The sequence below is a fragment of the Galeopterus variegatus genome, unplaced genomic scaffold (assembly GCF_000696425.1).
Source record: "Galeopterus variegatus unplaced genomic scaffold, G_variegatus-3.0.2 Scaffold6, whole genome shotgun sequence".
Lineage (NCBI taxonomy): Eukaryota > Metazoa > Chordata > Mammalia > Dermoptera > Cynocephalidae > Galeopterus > Galeopterus variegatus.
The window spans coordinates 1021995-1045156 of record NW_007726117.1 but is presented as its reverse complement, the minus strand read 5'-3'; the positions used below and the strand labels follow the sequence as shown (position 1 = coordinate 1045156).

Below are 23162 nucleotides of genomic sequence, written 5' to 3'. Positions count from 1 at the left end.
AGAGATTGGACAAGGGGCATAAAGAATAATTATGATTTGTAACGATATATACGCTACTAATAATGATTTGATCAACATATCTCAATGTTGAACTCCAAAAATATGTATAATCAATTTTGATTCAATAAAAATTAATAATAATAATAATAAAGATACTTATGAGAGATATGGGGAAAAAATTATCATATCATCCAGCAATTCCATTCTGGGTATATTCACAAAAGATCTGAAAGCAGAGACTATTAATAGTATAATAACCAAAAGGTGGAAACAACCCAAGTTTCCACTGATGGATGAACAGATAAACAAAATGTGGTATATATGTACAATGGAATATTATTCAGCTTTAAAAAGGAATAAAATTGGAGTTTTTTTAATGTACAAATAAATTTTATTTTGTATTTGAAAAATAAAGATTATTTATTTTGTTCTATAAGTTTTAGCTATCATTTTTTATTAAAAAACATAAAGACATTATGCTAAGTGAAATAAGCCAGACAAAAAGGAACAAACATTATGTGATCTCACTTATATGAGGTAACTGGAATGGTCAAATTCATAGAGACAGAAAGTAGAATAGCGGTTACCAGGGGATGGGGGTGGGGTGGGATGGGAAGTTACTAAATTTGGGATGATCAAAACATTCTGGAGATAGTGGTTATGGTTGCACAACAATGTGAATGTGCTTAATGCCATTGAACTTCACACCCAAAAATGGTTAAAACAGTAAGTGTTATGTATGTTTTACCACAATAAAAAAAAGTGTGACCAGTATTTAGAAAGCATTAACAGACTGGAATTGAGAGGGAGATGGTCATCAGTCAGAAGAGAGATACAGAAAAAAAAAATAGCATGGACTTGGAATTAGATATACCTTAGTGCCAATATTTTCTAGCTATGTGTTTCTTAACCCACTTTAAATCCCTTTGTACCTCAGTTACCTGATCTGCCAATAACATTTGGTATAGAGTCTACAATACAGTGCCTACTCAACAATACTTTGCTTTTCCCATTGTTATACCTAGACCTAAGGATTTCTTGAAACCAGTAAAGCAGTATCTCGGCTACTACTGCATCATCTTACTATGAGCAATAGTGGCTCCTATATATTTGAAAGCAGTGAATTTTGCTTGTAATCAGGCAGAAAAACAACAAATAAATCAATAAATACATATGCAAAGTAAAATAAACCTTAAAAAAAAATCAAGTGACTTAAATGCATTAGGACCTTGTAGGATAAAAGCAAGTATCATTTTTGTCGAGTGCTTACCTAGAACTAAGTACTCATTGGTCTCTTGGGCCAACCAGGAAAGTAAAAAAACACAGCCTTGCCCACAGACCAAAGATATATTAGGCAGATTTCCAATGCCATATATACAGATAAAAGTAAACTAGAATTTTATTTTAATCACAAGGCCATGCAAAATTTTATCTTATTGGCTGCTTCCTTATATGACAAAACCACTAACAATTTTCCAAAGAACATAATTAAAATAATAAGTTACCACTTAATGATAATCCACTACATACAGTGCTTAAACATGTTGCTTCTAATCTTCATGATTCATTGATTCAATGGGTCTTTATTATATACAATCGTGCAAGTTAAGTATTATCATCTCCATTTTACAGATGGTGAAAGTGCCTTGACCAAGATCAGGAAGAAGCTAGTAAGTGGCTGGGAGGTTATTGTGAATCTAGGTTTGCTGAACACTCATAGTATTTCTATATAAAGTATATTGCTAGATAACTAGTCTGTGTTATCAACTAGGATACTCCTAAAGCTTTGAGAAATATTGTTCTCTTTTGCTCTTTACAGTTCTCTCAGCACCATAACGCAACCAACTTTCACTATGATAAATTACTATCTCTCCTGCCTCCCAAGGAGCACAACCAGTGGCAATGTTTTAATACCAGAGAATAAAAACAAACCTTGAGAAAATTGATCTCTGACGGTATAAAACAAAAACATTAACTTAATGTGCTGCTAATTCAGATCTTATGAAAGTTATTCTGTATTCACTACCAAAATTCTCAAATGTTAACCAAAAATTACTGTAACTCAAGTCATATGAAAATAAATTGTAACTTAACACATAACTACTTAAAAAAAGAAATTGCTATCTAATAAAATAAATACTACATATCTTTCACCCTTTTTTGAAATAAGTATTTATAAAATTTGCTTTGAAAATTATGGCATAAATATAGCCCTTCCTCTCAGAAATACAAAGAAAATAACATAAAAATCACCATAAAGAAAACTTTTTAGTTGTTTTATTTTCATCCTTTCAACTTTACTTATGGGAAAGAGCATGAGTTACACAGCTAGCAAAACCTTGGTTGGCTCCTAGTTCCATCATGTCAGTTTCTTAACTGTGAAATACGGATAATATCACCTATCTCATAGGTTTACTAGGAAGATTAAATTAGATAATAAACAAAGCACAGAGTTCTGTTTCCCTCTTAGCTGGCTGCCAAGGAACTCTGTGGTCATAGTCCAGGTTTTGTTAGAGAACTGGTCCTTACTAAGGACTCCGATTTCATCACTCCCTTAACTTGTTTTTTTCCTGAAACTATGGCATATTGCTTTGGAGTGTGAGCTCTAGAAGTCAAAGTCAGGCTGGCTAGTTAGCTCATCTGGTTAGAGTGTGATGTTATAACATCAAGGTCAAGAGTTCAGATCCAAACTGGCAGCCACCCCTCAAAAAATAGAAGTCAATATGCCTGAGTTTGAATCCTAACTCCACTTATTGACTGTGATTTTGAACAAATTACTTAATCTTTCTAGGCCTGTTTTGTCACTTATAAATGTAGATTATAACAGTAGCTACCTCACAGGGTTATTATGTGTATTAAAAGTGCCCGGCACATGGTAAACACTCAATAAATATTACATATCTCATTCTCCTCACCACCACCACAATCATCCACCTACTTCCCACTGTGAAGCATTTGCAGCTTTGCAACTGTTCATTTTTTTTTTTTTTTGTCCTTTTTGAGACCGGCCACACCGCGCTCAGCCAGTGAGCACTGTGAGCACACCGGTCATCCCTATATAGGATCCGAACCCGCGGCGGGAGCGCTGCACTCTCCCAAGTGCGCCATTGGCTCGGTCCTGCAACTGTTCATTTCTTATTTCACATAAGTCTTGTCATCTACAGAAACACGAGTGGTATATTTTAATAGAGTGGCCATTCTTTTCTATTTCTTTCTTTCTTTTCTTTCTTTTTTTTTTTTGCTTCTCTTTAGTGTAAAACAGAACACTAAGTTTTTTGGTGGAAAACAGAAGCAATAAGTAAATGCCCACTGAATGAATGATTAGAAATAGATGGAAAGAAGTCAGCACAGATTGGTACTATAGAGCTTTTCTTGCTTCTTCAACCCAAAATGCTTGCATTGCAAAGATAATGTAACAATCTCACTATGTCTCCAAGTACAAATACTGACTCTATGCCATTAAATCAGGACTGGACTAGTATAAGCTGAATGAAAGTTTGATACCAAGTCTCAAAGGGCTCTCAAATTTTAACTCTCTATTAGGCTTTACTATCCCACTCCAAGGTAACAATCCCTCTCTCCTCAAACCTTCATTATCTATCCCTATTTCACGCTTCACAATGTTTATATTTTCTAGAAAAAGTATGAGAATCAGACATAAATTTCATGCTCTCACCACGAAATCCATAAACCTACATATATATCTGTCCCTGTATCCCCAATGTTGAAGAACAAATGCTCAACGTTGTGTGTAGATCCTATCCCTTTAACCTTCCCAAGGATTTTTCTCTTCCTTTGATCAATACCCCCTTTCTCTTAAAACTTCTTTTCTAGAGCTTCATTCATATCATTATATAAATACAAAAGTTAGTATTTACCATTCTTAAATAATTTACCTATAACCACCATCTTAATCTAATAATTGCTCCAAGGCAAAAGTTCCTGAAAAAGCCATCTCCACTTCCTCACTTCTTATTCCATTTTCAACCTACTCCCATGTGGCTTCTGTATACACTGCTCCATCGAAACTGCTTTCTTCAAGGACCCTGATGTAGCCAAATCCAATGGTGCCTTTCCTGTCCACATCTTGTTGTCCGCTCATCTGCAATTTAACATAGGTGATAACCCCTCCTTTCATAAACTACATTCCTCTTTCAATTGCCAAGACACCACATTTCCTTGGTTTTCTACCTAACTCTCTGTCCACTCCTTCTCAGTCACTTTTTCTGGGTCCTCTTTTTCTGTTTGACCTCAGTGGCTCAGCCCTGAGCCCCTTCTTTTCCTTCTGAATACTCTCTCTGAATCATCTCATCATTCTCAGGGCTTCCCATTGTACTACTTACATGACCTGCAAAGCCCCATATGATATATTCCCCAACTTCCTCTCCAACCTCTTTTTCTGTGACTCTTCCATCACTCACTATACTTTAACCACACTGGATTCCTTTCAGTTTCTTGAATAGTTGCTTTCCTACCTCAGAGGTTTTGTCCATGCTGTCTTCTCTTCCTGCAGCATTCTTCTCTCCACTATTTGAATGGCTGACTCCTCAACCTTCATGTATCCTCTAAAATGTCCCTTCTCAGAGGCCTTCCCAGACCTTCCTCCCTGCCACCCATTTTTATATTACCCATCCTTGTTTATTTCCTTCATGGCTCTTACCAATTCTGTAATATGTTTGGGGTCACTGGTCTAATTTTCACATACCACGAGTGTATCAGTGTAAACTCAGCAGCAACCAGCACAGTGACAGACAAATAACAGGCACTCAGTGATTGTTGAATAAATCAATGATCTGGGACTCATTTATTCATTCACTAACAAACATTTATTGAGCACTTTGTAGGTGCCAGGTACTGTGCTAGATACTGAGAATACAAAGACAAAACAGAACCAATCTCAAGATCCTTGTAGCACAACAGGGTATAAGGACAAAGACAATACTGTGTGATAAGTACTTTTTAACCAATACAGCTTTTTGGAGGGTGTGTAATGGAAAATATTTCCCTGGCTTCATTAGAGACCAAGTTTAACTCAAATGTTAGTCCTGTTTTACCACGCCAGATGACTCAAATCGTAATGTCAACTACAACGGTATAAAGGAAACTGTAAATTAGCAAGCAATATTCTATTTAAAGCAGCCACTTATTACTTCATACTGTTGGTTCCCATCAGTACATGAATAAATATGAAACTAGGAAAATAAACTTCTTTGGGTTTGAATCTATCCTTAAATAGAAAAAACACAACTAATTTAAAATACTTTCCAAAATTCTTACATCTGTTATATCTGAACTTGATACCATCATCTAAAGACTAAAGGTGCTAGATTAAAAAAAGGACTGCTGCATTAAGAGACAGTATTCATTTATTTCGCTGTTCATCTAACAAATATCTATTGAGTACCCATTATATGTTAGGGCTGAGGATACAGCAGCAATCAAGACAGAAAAGATCTTTATCTTCATAGAGCTTGGGACTGAATTGGAGACACAAATGATAAACAGGTGAATACATAAATAAAATCATAATTAGAAAGTCAATAGATCAAGAAAAACTAATTCTATTGAAATATATTATTTGTAAATATCCAAAAACATTTCTGAAAGAATTAAAAGTGAATACGTCTTAAGTGAATTAAGTGACCACAGAGTGGAAGAACTCATTTGCAAAACACATATCTGCTAAAGAATTTATATCTAAAGTATGCAAAAAACTCAAAATTCAACAATAAGAAATAAAACAATCCAATCAAAAAATAAGCCAAAGACCTAACACACACTTCACCAAAGAAGATATACAGATGGCAAACAAGGATAAGAAAAATGCTCAACAACATAGGTCATCAGAAAATTGCAAATTAGGGGCCGAGCCCATGGCTCACTCAGGAGAGTGCGGCGCTGGGAGCACGGCAGCGCTCCTGCCGCGGGTTCGGATCCTATATAGGAATGGCCGGTGCAATGCACTCACTGGCTGAGCGCGGTGCGGCCGGTCGCAAAAAAAAAAAGAAAATTGCAAATTAAAATAAAAATGAGGAACCACTAAACATCTATTGGAATGGTTTAAATCCAAAACACTAACACCACCGAATGCCGGTGAGGGTGTAGAGCAACAAAACTGCCATTCATTTCTAATGGGAAAGCAAAATGGCATAGCCACTTTGAAAGACAGTTTGGCAGTTTCTTATAAAGAGATACATAGATTTACCATATGCTCATAGGTATTTATACAAATGACTTGAAAACTTATTTCAACTTCAAACGAAAACCTACACATGAATGTTTATAGCACCTTTATTTACAATTGCCAAAAATTGGAAGCAACCAAGACGTCCTTTAATAGGTGAATGAACAAACAAACTGGTACACCCATACATTAGACAATTATTTAGCAATAAAAAGAAAAGAACTATGAAGCCACGGAAAGAGGCATCAAGCCACGAAAAGACATGGAGGAACCTAAATGCATATTGCTCAGTGAAAGAAGACAGTCTAAAGAGGCTACATACTGGATGATTCCAATTATATGACATTCTGGAAAAGGCAAAATTATAGAGGCAATAAAAAGATCAGTGGTTGCCAGGGATTCAGGGAGAGGAAGGGAATGATGAATAGGTGGAGCACTGGGGATTTTTAGGGGAGTATAACTGTTCTATATGATAATGTAATGGGATACATTACATGCAATTTATCAAAACCCACAGAGCTGTACAACACAGTGAACTCTTATGTAAACTACAGTACATATTTCCTTTACAGGACTTTAGTTAATCACAACGTACCAATGTTGGATCATCCATTATAACAAATGTACCATATAAGTGGAAGATGGTAATAATAAGGTAAATTGTTAAAGGGTGGTATATGGGGACTGTACTTTCTGCTCAATTTTTCTACTCTACAAAACAAAGTCTATTAATTTGTTTAAAGTGGATATGTTCAGGCAGCTGAACTGGGATATGTAGATCAGCAAGAGGCTGCCATCTTTTCAAGGTGTATATATAACTTTTTTTTTTTCCTTTTTGTCTTTTTTACTGACCGGCAACGGGATCGCAACCCTCGGTGTCGCGCCTGTACCGGGGACCGGCAACGGAATCGCAACCCTTGGTGTTGCGCCCGCACCGCGCTCAGCCAGTGAGCGGGAACTGGTCTCCACATGGGATCCAAACCCTCAGCGGGAGTGGCGCACTCTCCAGTGCGCCACCGGGCCAGCCCTATAACTTTGCTTTAAAAAAAGTATCAGGCTTCTCTATCCCATCTCAAAATGTATATTTCATTCTCAGTTTTTAACTTGAACAGCTAATTCTAATTTGCTATTTTAATTCTTTAAAGTACTTTTTCACTTGATTAAACTATGAATGTGGCATAATGACTTAAATATAAAAATATTGTTATTTAATTCTGTAATATATTTTTATCAATAAAATTGCTCCTGACTTCACTGTGGAACACTAATTAAAATTAAATACATAGAATTAGAAACTGACTGTAGTTTGACATTTTATAGGTATACATAATATTATATAAATTACATAAACTTATATAAAATGTAACATTTTATAATTACATTTTTAAATGCTTAATATGTGTCAAAAATCTATAACCTCAAATATCTGAGGGGGGAACTTTCTAGAACTATATTAAAAATTAATCTAGATGTTTCAATATGCCACTTTGATATTATGCTTGTCATCAAGCTATTTTATTTTAACTATAAGTGATGAAGATCATGGGCCTAAAGGGACCTGAACAAACTAGTATAAGAAATTAATCAAAAAAAGGAAACAGTAATTACAAAATAAAACCCTAAGTATAGTCCACTTAACTGACACTATGATAAATAGCATTCCAGGCTAACTGGGATGACTTCCAGGAAACACACTTTCAGCCTAGCACATTTCAAAATGTTTAATAGCATATTCTTCCCCCAAAGGACCTCAGCTAGTCTGTAAATTCAGTAATAATTTTGGAGATTAATGAGTGCTAGCATAAATCTTTTTGTTTCCTTTCTTTCTTTTTTTTAAACAAAGGTTCACACAAGGTCTTTTAGAGCTCCAGGAAAAAGAGAGAAACTCTATGCAATCCCTCCTTTTACAGAAGAGGAAAGGGAGGCTCAGAGTTTTGTCATACCCATTCCAGTGCTCTTTTCCACACAACCTATCCTATAATTCTCTTTGTTCTCTCTATTCAAACCACTAATGCAGTAAAAATTCATCTATTTTGAATTGTACTTTTTTAAGTCAATTAAAGTAGAAAATAACAAAGGGAAAATAAAGTGATATATATTACTGTCACTAAATTTCTCCACTTTCAGTGACTTGGTGCCCATAATGTTCTTTTCCTACTTTGTGATTCAGGACCTGATAAAGTGAGTAAAACCTAAAATCCTGCTAACTTTGCTAGGCTCTCCCATCACTTGATAGAACCAATCACTTTTTGTCTTCCTTAAAAATTCAAATACTAAAATTCCCAATCCTTTACCACTGCCCAAACCCAATGTTCACCCGAAGATAGTGACATGTTTCTAGCAAGCAATTCAAGCACAGATAAATTTTGTTGTTGTGTCCAGTATAGTAAAAAGAGAATGAGGCTTTGGAATCAGACAGATTGTGTTTAAATCCACACATTCCCATTTATAACCCCATTTATAACCTCTGAGGTTTTGGACAAGTTACTTATCTTTCTGAAGAATATTTTTTCTTTCCTATTTCTCAGAGAAATATGGTGTTAGATTACATAAGCCTAGCATAAAGTGAATGTGTTAAAAAATGTTATTCTCATCTTTAATACCATCTCAAATACAAAACAGCTAAGCTATAAATATCAGTTCAAGAAGTTTTACTTTTAAAGGCTATTTTTTTTTATGTCTACCACTAATGAAATAGTAAGTAGAACAGAGTAATTTACCAACTGGCACACAATAAATCATAACCAGTCCCCCATCAATGACAGTAACGAATAAAGTATGACAAAATCTTGCAAAGGACCAAATAAAGGATAAAAAAACCTTTTTTTTCTTTTAGAAATTCTTCTTTCAAAAAATTCTTTTCCCTTATTCTTAAATTTAACTGCTTCCTAGGCTTTTGAAGTCAAATCATCAAGTAAAAAGGGGTCAAAATATTCAAGGCAAATGCATCTTGATAGAGAGTAAATAACCATGATCTACTGGAATCAATGATTTCCATAGGAAATTAATATGGATATATAATAATGGTGATAACTTGAACTTATAGGGCACCTTTTGAGGAAGGAGTTCTCTATACTCTTTCTATTCTGTAATTTATTGCCTATCATACAGGACAGGTACGAACTATGCTGCTATATGGAGCAATTACCTAAATTACTAATATGTCAAAATATAAGATAAAACACATTTGTTAAGCATTTTAGAGTGAGTGACATGCTTTTTCAATTAACAATGAAGGTAGTGGAACCCACATGTCTTGATCCCCTTCCCCACCCCCATAATAGCATGGTAGAAATAAACTGCAATATTTTAATACTTTCATAAATTCTAGTATAAGTATTTTTTATTCTACTAACATTATATCAAGATAAATACTATAACAATTATACTGGGTACTACTTAACAAGAGCTGAACATAAGCCCTATACTGTGCTAATAATTTCTCACAATTTTCTATTAGCTGCTTCTATATTCAAACAACATTTTTATCTTGACATATTTCTTCTGCAAGATGAATTTATTCCCTTTTCCTACTACTAATTCTCCAGCTGTGCTCTAACATGATCCCATTTTTCTCAAAGATTTAGAACTTTGTTCCAAAGTTTACGTAAACTTTGTCCACATAAATAGTGTTCTATATCTACCTTTTTATATCTCCCTCTCCGAATGGTCACTTTTTATGTCATGACTTTTCTAACTCCTTCTGCTATTCTTAGAAAAATTAACCTCTTATTCTTCAATGTTCCTAAAATATTTTGCTCATATTGCTAGTATGAATGAGGAGGTGTGCTGGGGAAAGCAGTATGACTGAAGGAAAGAGTAGTAGCTTTAAGGTTGTCTTTGGCACTTATAAGCTGTGTGACCTTGGGCATATTCCTTGACCTCTCTGAGCCTCAGATTCTTGATCTGTCAAATAGGGAAAATTAACACCCACTCTACAAGACTCTGATGAAGACTCAATGAGAATGAATATAAAGCACACTAAACTGGCACTCTCAAAACACTGTATTATAATTTGCTGTGGGATGAAAAGGTCTGTTTATCTACTTAGATAAAAAAAAACTCCAGGAAATCCAGATATTCCTCTCCCTGTTCACCAAAATCAGTGCCCTTGATTATAAACCTCATGAGATTATAAATCCCAATTTATGTACCTCTGAATCCCCAATATCTAGCCAAGAACCTTTCACATATTAGATGCTTAATATACGTTAGCTGCAGTAAAAATAATTTAGCTGTAGGTAGTAAGTAAATTATGTGATATGTTTAATTTCTACTAGAATGGAACAAACTACGTTTCTTTTTTCAACGGGTACCATTATTTTACAAAATTACATTGCTTGGGGTGTTTTTCAAGCTACATTCTCAATTCTCAATATAATCTGATTAATACCCAGAAAATTTAAAAGTCCTTTTCTACTGAAAAGCTCAAGGATTTTTACAGACATTATCTTATCAATCCTTCCCACATCTCTGAGGTAGATGGAGATGGGGGGAAAAGATGGCATCATGAATCCATATGAATCCATAAATTCCACAAATACTCAGCAAAAATCTCATCTAATTTTTCAATTTATGTGCATTTTGTCATCATTTTATTTCTGAATCTACCTAAGGTACCTATTTACTCATTACATCTGGATACACTAGACTGTACCAGAAGTGTTTTTATTATTTGCTTAAGAAAGCAAAAATTTCAGAAAGTACTATACACAGTAAGCAAAACACAGAACGACATAAAAATAACCTAATTTCCTAAGAGAAAATTGCCCTGTTTAGGCTACTGACCATAGATCTACTTCAGCTAACAAAAACAAGACGGCAAAATATTTAGGAATTAGACACACTATTTTCTCCAAACTTTAATAATCAGAGACCAACAACCCAATCTCAGCTTTAACTTCTTTCTGTTCCCCATCATTTGGTTCTTTTATGCTAGGACTTTCTAATAAACCTTGCTGATTGCCCACCCAGGAACCATTCTCCCCCTTCCTTTTGTTTTTGTTTTTAATAAATTTTATTGTGCATACTTAAGGTATACAACATGATGTTATGGGATACATATAGATAGCAAAAAGGTTACTCTAGTGAAACAAATTAACACATCTATCATCTTACCTGGTTACCCATTTTTTTTGTTTTTGTGGTAAGAGCAGCTACAATCTATACAACATGAATCCCAAATACAATACAATTTTATTACCTATAGTTCGCATTCCACATTATTAGACAGACTTGTTCATTCTACATATCTGCTACTTTCCCCTCTCTTTTGTTAATAGATTCATTCTCACTTTTGTTCAGGCAACATTGTGCTCAGCCCTAGGAAATAAATCATAATTGACTAGCCAATTCTGGCAATCCTGATACAGTTTGCCAGTAATTGGTCTAAAACCTGTGGTTTTAGAACTGGCCAGCAAGTTGAAGGAAGTTCCTGGAGATTATTTCCTCTCTGAGAAGAGGGTGGCAACAGAAGTAGACTCTTTTGCTCCCCAACCAGTTTCTTTGAACCTAGCAAGTTGTCAGTTTGGACCTGATACTTAGAGCTGAGCTACTATCTTGAGACAATGAGGGAAGACCAAAAGAACTTCCATGTTCCTGACTTCATACCCAGACATAACTGAGTCCCATATCTTCTTGTTATGTGAAATAAATATTATTTCCATCTAAGTGACTGAGGGTCAGATAATCTGTTTCTTGAAGTTGAAAGCATCCTAATAAACACAGACAGACCAATAAATTAGGCAAGAAGGGAAGTAGAGATTAATCATTGAACACCTATTAATTCTGTGATCTCATTTAATCTATATAACAGCTCAATGAAAATTATTCACGTTTTCGTTTGTTTTTACAGATTAGAAAACTAAGGCTTACTAAAGTTATATACTTAACAGTAACAAAGCTAAAATTCAAATCCAGACCTGACACCAAACTTCACATTCTTTCTAAAAATACAAAATCATCTTTCCTCCTTATTTACAACTCTTGTTTGTTTAAAAAAAAAAAAATCAGGGCCGGCCCGGCTTGGGAAACAGAGACAAGGACCAACTAGGACTTTATACAAGCTTTGCATCAACCACATGCAGAGTGCTGAGTTGGGCCAGCTGAAGACAAGAGACTGTCACTCATTTTACCTCTTCTGACCTCAATTTCCTCCTGGCTTCTGTGAAATGGAGAATATAGTTATTCTCTACTTGTTGTGAACTCAGATCTGACTCTGCTCTTGACTACTGAGCAAGTAAGTCTCTCCTCTCAGAGCCTCAGGCCTTCCAATGCTCTGAGACACTAGTGAGAGGATATCTAATAAAAGAGTATGTTAAGGGCCGGCCCGGCTTGGGAAGTGCGGCGGCGCTCCTGCCGAGGGTTCGGATCCCACATACAGACCGGCGGCTCACTGGCTGAGTGAGGGGCGGGAGCAACACCGAGGGTTGCGATCCCGTGGCCGGTCCCGGTCCGGTACGGGCGCGACACTGAGGGTTGCGATCTGTTGCCGGTCACGAAAAAAGACAAAAAGGATAAAAAAAAAAAAAAAATCAAACAAACTAGCAAACTGATGTGTTATTAGCTAACAGAATTTTGGGAGAACTAAAGAATATCAATTATTCATATAACTTGTCAAAAGGATCTATAGTTTTCAACTCTATTTTATATCAAAGTTATATGGAAGAAAAGACAAAAATATGTATGTATATAAAAAGTTCCAGAACGTCTAGTACAATGGCAAAAATCCTATGGAAAAAACTGCAATGGATTCTAAATGTAATATTCAATTTCTCAAAAATTAAAAAATACAAAGCTAATCATAAATGTTTCCTAAACTGAAAGAATAACTTCCTAAAATGAAAGAATAACTTCCTAAACTGAAAGAATAACTTTCTTATTTCGAATTATTCCATTAACCAAGTATCTATCAATATAGAAACCACAAAGTTAACACTTCCTCAATTCACATCTCTTCATGAAAATGATTCAGTGTAAATACTGGCAACAACAAAAAAAAACATATACACTTTCTAAGAATCAGTAAGGACTTTTTTTACGTAGACATTAACTAGAACTGGGTTTTCAAAATCTACTCATAATGTCATCACAACCAGAAATACGTTTACCTTATGTTGCCTTTAATTTCTAATTGAGCATTACAAAATGAGCATGCCAGATTTCTGAGCTTATACATGCAACTTACCTTCCCACATGCTCTACAATGATGCCTCCTTTTGGTGAATGTAAACCTGGCTTCACATTTCATGCAATTTGGAGCCTGAGAATCCGGTACCCATACTGGAGCCACCTCACCCAGAGTGGTAAATGGTTTTCTGGCAGAAACTCCAAATTGACCGGCTCTGAGATCATTATCTGGGCTATCTGGAGCCAGCGCAAGACATGGTCTACTGGAGATTTCAGCCTCATAACTTTCTAAATGTTCCCCATTTGTATCAACGATAGAGATGTTTCCCAAAGATGCACTGCATACATTGGTTGTTGAGTTTTCTCCTAATTTTGCTTTCCCAAGAATATCATTTTTGTTTTTAATATTATTTCCATTGTTTGTTGCAAGGTCATTTTGTAAATGGTCTGATAATGGCTTTGGAATTTGAAGTTTAAGATTAGAAGGTTGCTTAGGTCTTGCACCACCAAAAGGAACACTGATAGATTGCAGGTTTGCTACTATCTTGGGGGAAGACTGCCCAAGCACTGATGGAACTTGACTACAGAAATTATGTAAATAATTTTTCTTCATTAGGTCACCAGTGCTGTTTAACAGTAGTACACTCCCTTCTGTGGTCTCATTTCCTCTCTGTTCATAAATATTTGAGTAGTATTCCGACTTGCTCTCCTCTATTTCTTTTTCTTCTGTTACTGAATCTTCTTTGGAGGGTAAAGTCTTTGGAACAAAAGAAACAACTGGACTCTGCATTCCATAGGAATCACAACCATTAGATAGAGAATTTGCTGCTGGTGTATCTATAACAGTGGAGAAATCACATCCTTCACTTTCATTCATGCAAGTTCCTTTTAAATCTAGACCTGCGTCTGTCATTCCAACACACTCTCCTCCACTATCACCATAAGTGTCCTCAGGCTGACTAATCTGAAGAAAATTCTCCTTTTCTTCATTTACTTGGCTATCGCTCATCTCATTTAGTTTAGTCAATTTCCAGTTAGTCATCTCCTGAGATTCAGAGAAATGCTCTGTCATATTAAGAAATTCTGTAGTACCAAGAATTTCTTCATGTTCACAACCCTTATTTTCATTAGCCCTAACTTCACTAGGCACAAAGCAATCAGAAAACTGTTCATAGTTATTATCCCTTTCAGACCCATTAGGAATGTCTGGTTTGAGAAACAACGGTAGACCAGACCGGAGGGATTCTTCAGTGGTTCTCTCCTCTGCTGGCTCTATTTTTGTCAAAATTCCCTCACTCAAGTGGGAAAAGGAGTTTGGACTCCCTAGATCTGTCCTAGGACAGCAGTTTTTACCAGTGAGGTCCTCATCTGGTGTATAGTTCTCTTGCTTTTTAACAGCAGGACCTCCACCTGTTCCCTGGGATGAGATTACTGAATCAACCTGTAAACTTGTAATCGCAGACATGGAGAGGTCTCTACCTACATTTTCATCATCCTTTAATTGTGAAGGGAAACAGACACTGGCTAGCCTATCAGATGAAGTAGTACATAGATGGCTAACAGAATCCCCCTCTGTTTTTGGTCTATTCAATGGATCCATTTGTTTTTCTGAGTTCATATCTTTTTCAGAAGACCCACTTCTACTAAAACTAAATTGATCAGTTTGTCTGTTTTCATTATCCAGTGAACAGCTAAAAGCATCCATGAGGGATTGACTATTACAACTATTACAATCCTGCAAATCGCTTTGTAATGTCCTTTTATCACAGTTATGCATGACAGCTACAACAAGAACATTCTTCTCATCTGGCAAACAAGCTAGATTTCCACACTTCTTCTCTCCCACTTCAACAGCACTGAATTGATCATTCTGATTATAGTTTCTCTTAATTAACTGATCTTCTGCAACGGCATTTTCATCAATCCACATTGTGGTGGTCTCTGGATTTACACCACAGTCCTGTCTATTAGCACAATGATCCTCTCCCTCTGTGGTCAGAGGAGCTGAATAAGCCAGGGAGAAGACTTTCTGTTGTGGTTGTGACTCATCAGAAACTGCAGGTTCATTCACACTGGCCAATGCAGGGCTAAATGACAGTCGGTGAGAAGGGGGATCTAGAATCTTATTCCACTTTGTATCCAGCAAAGTAGGAGAAACTGTTTCATCTGAAAAAGTAAGTAATTACAATAAGTTTGCTAGCAACACTGAAAAAGCTACTAAGACTAAATCCATCAACACTTCTAACTATACTGTGAAAATAAAATATTCCTAGGATATGAAGGCTTCTAATTTTTGGCTAGGAATAGGAAAATATACTTAAGACAATTCCCTCCAATTATATGTTATCAAATGGTAATATCTCAAACATTCTAAACAATAAAATAACTCTATCTATCTAAGTAATATAATTAAATTGGCCCACAGGCGGTAGTGGGGCACAGGAGAGGGAAAAGCATCCTCAGATTGTCCAGGTACAAGGCACAGTAGCGACTAATCTAAAGTGTAAAAAAATTAGAACAGTAGTGAGGATACAGTAATTGAGTGGGAAGGAAAATGAAGGAATTTCCTGGGGAGATGGAATGCTCTGTAATCTACATCATGATTGGAATGTGGGTTACATGGATATACCCATCTGTCAAAACAGTTGAGATCTATGCATTTTGATGTATAGCAAGTTTATCCTAAGAAAAAACACTGTAAAAAATAACAATGAAACAGGGAGTGAGGAACAGATAAAGGTAGAAATGAAACAAAAATGGCAGCATGTCAATCACTGTTGAAGCTGGATGATGGGTAGATTGCGGTTTATTATACTATTCTCTTTAATATATATATATATATTTAAAATTTGTCCATAACAAGTTAAAAAAAAGTTTACTATAGTACATGAAGTTCTGCTTGTAACCATGTCACAACACATTATTAATTAGGTTCATATTTATACTATTATCTGAGGACATTTGGCAAAAAGTATTCATTTATCTTATTAAATCAACCTACTAATAGTCTATCAATAAGCATAATTTCATGAAATGTTTCTGTTTACTTTTTAAAAGGTCATAACTATGATGGCTAAGTTATTCCCAAAGTTATACTACTACTGTGTATGTCTAAGTAAATTAGAGAAATAATGTAATTAGTGCTTTCCTGCTTTCTTCCTTCAGTAACTCTAATAACCATGGTCTTGAAATTGCCCAGATCTACTTGTAACATTAATTCTCATCTATAACATTAATCTTCAATGTGCCCATAGTACCTTGTTCATACCTCTATTAAGGGACATACTATACTGTAATGCAATGGCTTATTTTGCTATCTCTTTCATCCACTAAATGATTTCTGAAGACAGAAACCATTTCTTTCCATCGATGTCATTCTTCACTTTACATAGAGACTGGTATGTAGTAGGTACACAAAAAAATATATTGTAAGTGAGCATCTACCATAGTAAAAGTACTCGTTTTAGGAAACTGAAGGTTAAATGACAGCTCTTGCCTCCAAGAAGTATATAACTAGTTGGGAGAATAAGATACAGATACGATATACATAAATATCTAATTAACAGTACAGGGTAGCATAAGTATTTGAAAACTCTTATGTAGGAGTAGAAAATAAATTCAGAGGAGAAAGGTATTTTCCAAGAAGAAGTAAGCAAGTTTGAATTCATGGAGGCAGGAGGAACTGGGCTAGACTTTAAAGACAGTTTTCTGTAAGTTTGGAAAAGAAGGCATTTTTAGTAGGAGAACAAGGAAAAGCATAGCCCCAAATATAAGACTTTAAGAGAGAAGTAAGTAAATCAGTTTGGGCTGAGAAAAGAATTAGTGTAAGGAAGTTGTGAAAAGAAGCTAGAAAGGGCAAATGGTAAAGGCCATAAAACATCAGATTGTGTGAAGAATGAGCTTAGTTTCCTCTGCGTGTTAAATCCTGAGTTTACCAAATTTGGGCTAGCAGACATTTGAGATTTTGTAACGGGCTTTCTTTTTAAAAAAGAAATCTTCAAGGGTTCAGCTCCCCTTGCCAGCCAACTGCCAAAAAATAAAAAAAAAAGAAAGAAAGAAATCATATTTCCAAACTGGTTCCTGGAAATAAAAAAAAAGATATTGCTTCTAATAAGCATATTTGACAATATTCAAACAGGAATGACTGGGTATTAAAATTTTCATTAGTCAACTACTTCCTACCCGGGTATAATGTTAATAACCTAGTGTTGTCAGAGTCTGTTTGTGGTGTATTTTTCATTTAAAGACAAAAATAAAGTAAAACAAAATGAGAAATCACTTTATTTAAATTATACTCTTTAAGGTACCATGCTAGAGGTAGTAGTTTTTAATGCAGCTGGTACTAAGATTCAGAAAAATAGTTCAAACAAATGAATGATGCAGTTAAAACCAAGAAGCTGCTTTTGGAAATCCTCCTTCTAAAGGAGTTACTTTTGTAAGCAAATGCTATTTTTTCTAACTAAAATATTTTTACTGATACAACAAAAATGTATTGAAAAACAACAATGTACAAAGTACACTACTAGAATCTTAGAAGTCCTAAAGAGACTAATATAATGAACTAATAGTTTTATTACAGTCAATGGTTTTCTAGAAGCAAAGTATTCATATGATTAGGTATAACACTTGACTAGATATCTTATGACTTAAATAACTGTGATACATACAGGGCTAAATCAAAGAAAGGGTTAAGAAAATACTTGTATAAATAGCTGAAACTCACAGGATAATATACCTTCCAGAGTGGTATGTACAAAGCCCAGCTAAATCTAATAAAATCCCTAATGATTAGATTTCACATTTACATAAATCAGGAATGAGCCTAAGGATACGGGTTAGTGTTAGATCACCAATGGTAAAATATGAGAAGAGGCCATTCCGGTAATCAAAATTAATCTCTTTTCTCAACTGCTATCAAAGAATAACCTTCAGTCACTGAATATAGTGAAGGTTTAGAGACCATTACTAAAATAATATACTTTAGATAAAAATATATTACTTTTTAAACTTGTTACACGTCATTTCCTTTGAGAAATAGAGAACACAGGGGAAGAGGGGTGAGGTGAAAGATATTTAATTATGGCTTATCCATTAAGGTCAAATTGAGAGGGGAATTTAGGGAAAAGGCATCCTTCACTGAAGTGAATCTTAAACAGACATTTCTAGACTGAGGCTTGAGAATGTATAATTTAATTAATCATTCTGCCAGTTACTCAAAAATGTAAATCTTTTAAAATTAGTATTAAGATGCATCTTTACTTTATTGGGCAATTGATATGGAACAATCTATTTTTCTTAGTTTAGAAATTGCAAACATACATTCTAAAGCTTTTCTTGCCGATAAATTGACTGTATAGGGTAGCATAGAGCTCAAGCTCTCGTATCACACTGCCTGGATCCTAATCCTGCCACTTGTTAGCAAGGTAACTTTGCAGAAGTTGCTTAACCTCTCTGTGCCTCTATCCTCATCTGTAAAATGGAGATAAGAGGTCCTATCTTCATGGAATTATTTTAAAGATTAAATGGTATAATTCATGTAAGTAACTGGCAAGTAGCACTAAAAAATGTTATTCCTTCCTCTGGATATTACTATATATTATTATTATTATTATTAAGTGATAGGATCTGATATATATTTTTTAAGTATGGCATCCTCTCATATCGCCACATTCTTTATCATAAATCCAAATAGATTCAAAAATGTAAATTCTCACCTTCGTTTTGTTCAAATTCATCTAACACCTTGTCCAGGTTGTAAGCTTCTGCTTGGAAGTAATTCTCCATCGGTGAGGAAACACCACTCAAGAGACCTGTTTAAACCTAAAAAGTAGAACAAATGTGTATTATACTTTGAATTATTAAATATAATTTATACATCTTAAGTATACAAGGATAAAATATCTTATAAATCTATTTAGACAATGATAAACTAAAACTAGTCATCCCACTGGATATATTATAAAATCTTTAAGCTAATAAAGTCTAGAAACCTGTAAGCTGACAAATATCAATATAATTAAATATATAAGGCAGACTTAATGATCATTTCAAAAAACAAACTTCAGATGTTGACAAAGGATCATTTTGTTTGGGATAACTTTACATTTCTATTAGAAAGAAAACTTATACAATTTTTTTCAAATGGTAAATGACAGGAAAGTTTAAGCACAGCGTGAGAGATATTAGTTCCAAAATGCTAATGATGACTCTGATCTGTTAATTTTTTTTAATCTCTTCTTTTCAAGTACCATTTCTAAGCCTTCATTAGTATTAATTGATCTAAAAGCATCCTCTGGGCTTGTACACTAGGTGTGTCAACTACTTAGAATTCCAAGAGCTAATAGGAGGTGATAAATAAATGCTATCTATTATCCCATTTTTTTATCCATTACCATGATCTCCATGCTTATCTGTTTCCTTAATTTCTCAAAATTTTCTTATTGGATTCTTATTGGTATACAGCTGGCCCTCCGTATCTGTGAGTTCCACATCCTTGGATCCAACCAACTGTGGATCAAAAATATTCGAGAAAAAAAAAATGGATGGCTGCATCCATACTGAACATAAACAGACTTTTTTTCTTGTCATTATTCCCTAAACAATACAGCATAACAACTAATTACACAGCATTTACATTGTATTAGGTATTATAAGTAATCCAGAGATGATTTAGAGCATATGGAAGGATGTGCAGAGGTTACATGCAAACACTACACCATTTTACACAGGGACTTGAGCCTCCACGGATTTTGGTACCTGAGGAGGTCCTGGAACCAATCCCCCACAGACACTGAGGGGATGACTGTATATGGGAAGGGAGGTCAGATTACAATTTCCCCAAAAAGTCTGAGTAAGGAAAACATGAAAAGAGGTAAAATCAGAAATGTAATATCCTGCTATTACAAACTTTAAGTTAAATATAAAAAGTGGTATATTTTCCTTGACGCATAAAGATAATGTTTCTTCTTCCCTGAGGTATATAAAAGTGTCAATATTATTTCTCTCATTTTACAAATAAGAAGACAATCTCAGGTAATTTAACTGACTTATTCAAGTATTTCTCCATGATTATTAATTTAGTGAACTTTTATTTATTGATTGGCTCCTGTTAGGTTATTTAAGTTTTGGTAGACAAATAGGCTATGTAATCTTTAAATTGTTTTTTATAAACCAATCTTTTTTGTCTAATTATTTACCATTCAAAATCATTTTCATATACATGTCAGTCTTTTTAATAAAGACTGCATATTTAAACCACCTAATGCTAAAAGCAAATGAAATTTCCCACAACACACAATCTGGCACATTTATTATATGCCTACAAAACTTAACAGCATTTTGTGATCACTATATATAAAATCTTAATAAACAGTCAGATTAATATATTTATTGTAAAACTACTGTATGCGAGTAATTCAAGTCTCAGGCACCATCCTTAACAAGAAGCTTATAATTTAGTTAACGGTAAACAATGCTAAATAAGAAAATTTAAATAATATTGTAAATGATTTTAAAGAACTCAGTACAAGAAATACAGTATATCACCAGGTACTACATGATTAATTTGTCAGATAAAATTAATAGATAGGTGTTACAGAATAAGGACTACAAAAATTCAAGAAGTTGTATTGCTATATCAGAATACCTGAGACTGGGTGATTTATAAAGAAAAATAAAATTTACTGCTTACAGTTTCTGAGGCTAGGAAGTCCAAAGTCCATCTGACAGTGGCAACAATGACCCAGGGGTCTCACATTGCAAGATGGTGGAAGCAGAGAAAGCAGAGAGAGACTTTCTTCCCTCTTCTTTTAAAGCCCTCAGAACCATGCCCCTGACCACCATTTTCAATCCATTCACTACTGCAGGGTCCTACAACTCAATCACCTCTTCAAGCTTCTACCTTTCAATTACCATAATAGGATTTCCCACCCTCTTAACAGTCACAGTGGGGGCTAAGTTTTCAATACATAGAACTTGGGGGACACAATTCAAGCTTCAGGGAGTTTTGGGTGGATACAATTCAATCCACTACATTCCACCCCTGGCCCTCTAAAACTCATGTCCTTCTCACATGCAAATACATTCATTTCATCCCCAAAGTCTTAATTTGTTTCAATTCAAGAGTCTAAAGTTCAAAGTCCCATCTGTGAAATCAATACAAGTTATCTACTTCCAAGATACAATGGTGGGACAAACACAGGGTACATAGTCCCACTCCAAAAGGGAGAAATAGGCCAAAAGCAAAAACCGGTCCTAAGCAAGTCCGAAATAGGCCAAAACCGGTCCTAAGCAAGTCCGAAACCCAGCAGGGCAGGCATTAAATCTCAAAGCTGGTGAATCATGTACCTTGACTCCATGTTTGATATCCTCTGCCCACTGGTGAAGGGGTTGGGTCCCCAAGTCCTTGGGCAGCTCCACTCGTATGGCTTTCCTGGTTTCAATTGATGCTTTAGCTCTTGCAGGCTGGCATTGCATGCTGGTAGTTCCATAGGTCTGGGGTCTCTGTGGCAGTCCCACTCTCACAGCTCCACTAGACATGCTGCTGATGGGGTTTCTCTGCTGCAACTCCAACCCCACGTTTCCACTTGGCATTGCTCTAGCAAAGGTTGTCTGTGGTGACTCCGCCCCTGCAACATATCTCTTCCTGGGTCCCCAGACTTTTCCATACATTCTCTGAAATCTGGGTGGATGCTCCCAAGCCTTCCTAGCTATGGCATTCTGTGAGCCCACATGGATTCCACCAAGGCTTCCAGTTTGTATTTTCCAAAGCTGCACGTCCAACCACATCTGGGGCCAATTTACCCACAGCTGGAGTAGCCAAAGCAGCTGGGAAGCTGGTGCTGGAAGCAGCTTCCCGAGGTGGTCCCGGGCAGTGAGCCTGTGGAGGGCTCCTCAAGTCTGTTCCCCAAGACAATTCTGTCTCCCTAGGTCTTTGGTCCTGAAATGGAAGAGTTGGCCCCAGAGGCTTCTACAATGCCTTCAGGGCCTTCTTCTCCTCCCTTCATAATCCCTTTCCTTTGTACTAATCTTCTTAGCACCACTGGGTTTTTCTTCTGAAAGTGCTCTCTGCTTCTCTACCACATGGACAGGCTGCAAATTTTCCAAATCTTTACACTCTGCTTCCCTTTTAAATTCTGGCTTTATGTCGTGCCTTTGCCAAAACTCAGTGTAGGCTGTTGCAAGTAACCATGCAACTTCCATAATGCTTTGCTGCTTAGAAATTTCTTCTGCCAAATCCTCTGGTTCACAACTCCTAAGTTCCAACTTCCACAGAGTCCTATGGCATGGACGCAATGCAGCCAAGTTCCTTGCCAGTTCACAGCAAGGGTGATCTTTGCCCCAGTTTCCAATAAACTCCTTCTTATTTCTATCTGATATTTCCTTAGAAGGGTTTTTACAGTCTGTATTTCTATCGGTATTCTGCTCGCCACCACGTAACCAGTCTCTAAGGCATTCCAAACTTTCCCTCATCTCTTTGTCTTCTTCTGAGTTGTCCAAACTCCTCCAACCTTTTGCCTAATACCCAAGTCCAAAGCTGCTTCCAAATTTTCAAGTATTTTTTTTATAAGCAACACCCCACTTGTCTGGTTCCAATTTCCTGTATTAGTCCATTTTTGTGTTGCTATATCAGAATACCTGAGACTGGGTGATTTATAAAGAAAAACAAAATTTACTGCTTACAGTTTCTGAGGCTAGGAAGTACAAAGTCCATCTGGTGGTGGCAACAGTGACCCAGGGGTCTCACATTGCAAGATGGTGAAAAGAGGAGAGGAGAGGGGAGGAGAGGAGGAGAGAGGAGGGGAGGGGAGGGGAGGGGAGGGGAGAAGAGAGGAGAGGGACTCTCTTCTCT

General features: G+C 35.8%; 1 protein-coding gene across 3 annotated transcripts in view; it reads right to left on the bottom strand.

Moving 5' to 3' along the window:
* The window catches only part of ZFYVE9 (zinc finger, FYVE domain containing 9), a 121065-nt gene extending 101954 nt beyond the window's left edge, over window positions 1-19111 (bottom strand). For 2 of the 3 annotated variants that reach the window (XM_008577792.1, XM_008577860.1), the window contains exons 1-2: window positions 19027-19111; window positions 13371-15478 (exon numbers count right to left, since the gene is read on the bottom strand). In XM_008577792.1, the coding sequence (XP_008576014.1) occupies window positions 13371-15478; window positions 19027-19096 (2178 nt within the window). In that variant the 5' untranslated portion in view covers window positions 19097-19111. The remainder of the gene's footprint in view (window positions 1-13370; window positions 15479-19026) is intronic. The other variant, XM_008577922.1, reaches the window with a different exon arrangement.
* Between the last annotated feature and the right edge of the window lie 4051 nt (window positions 19112-23162).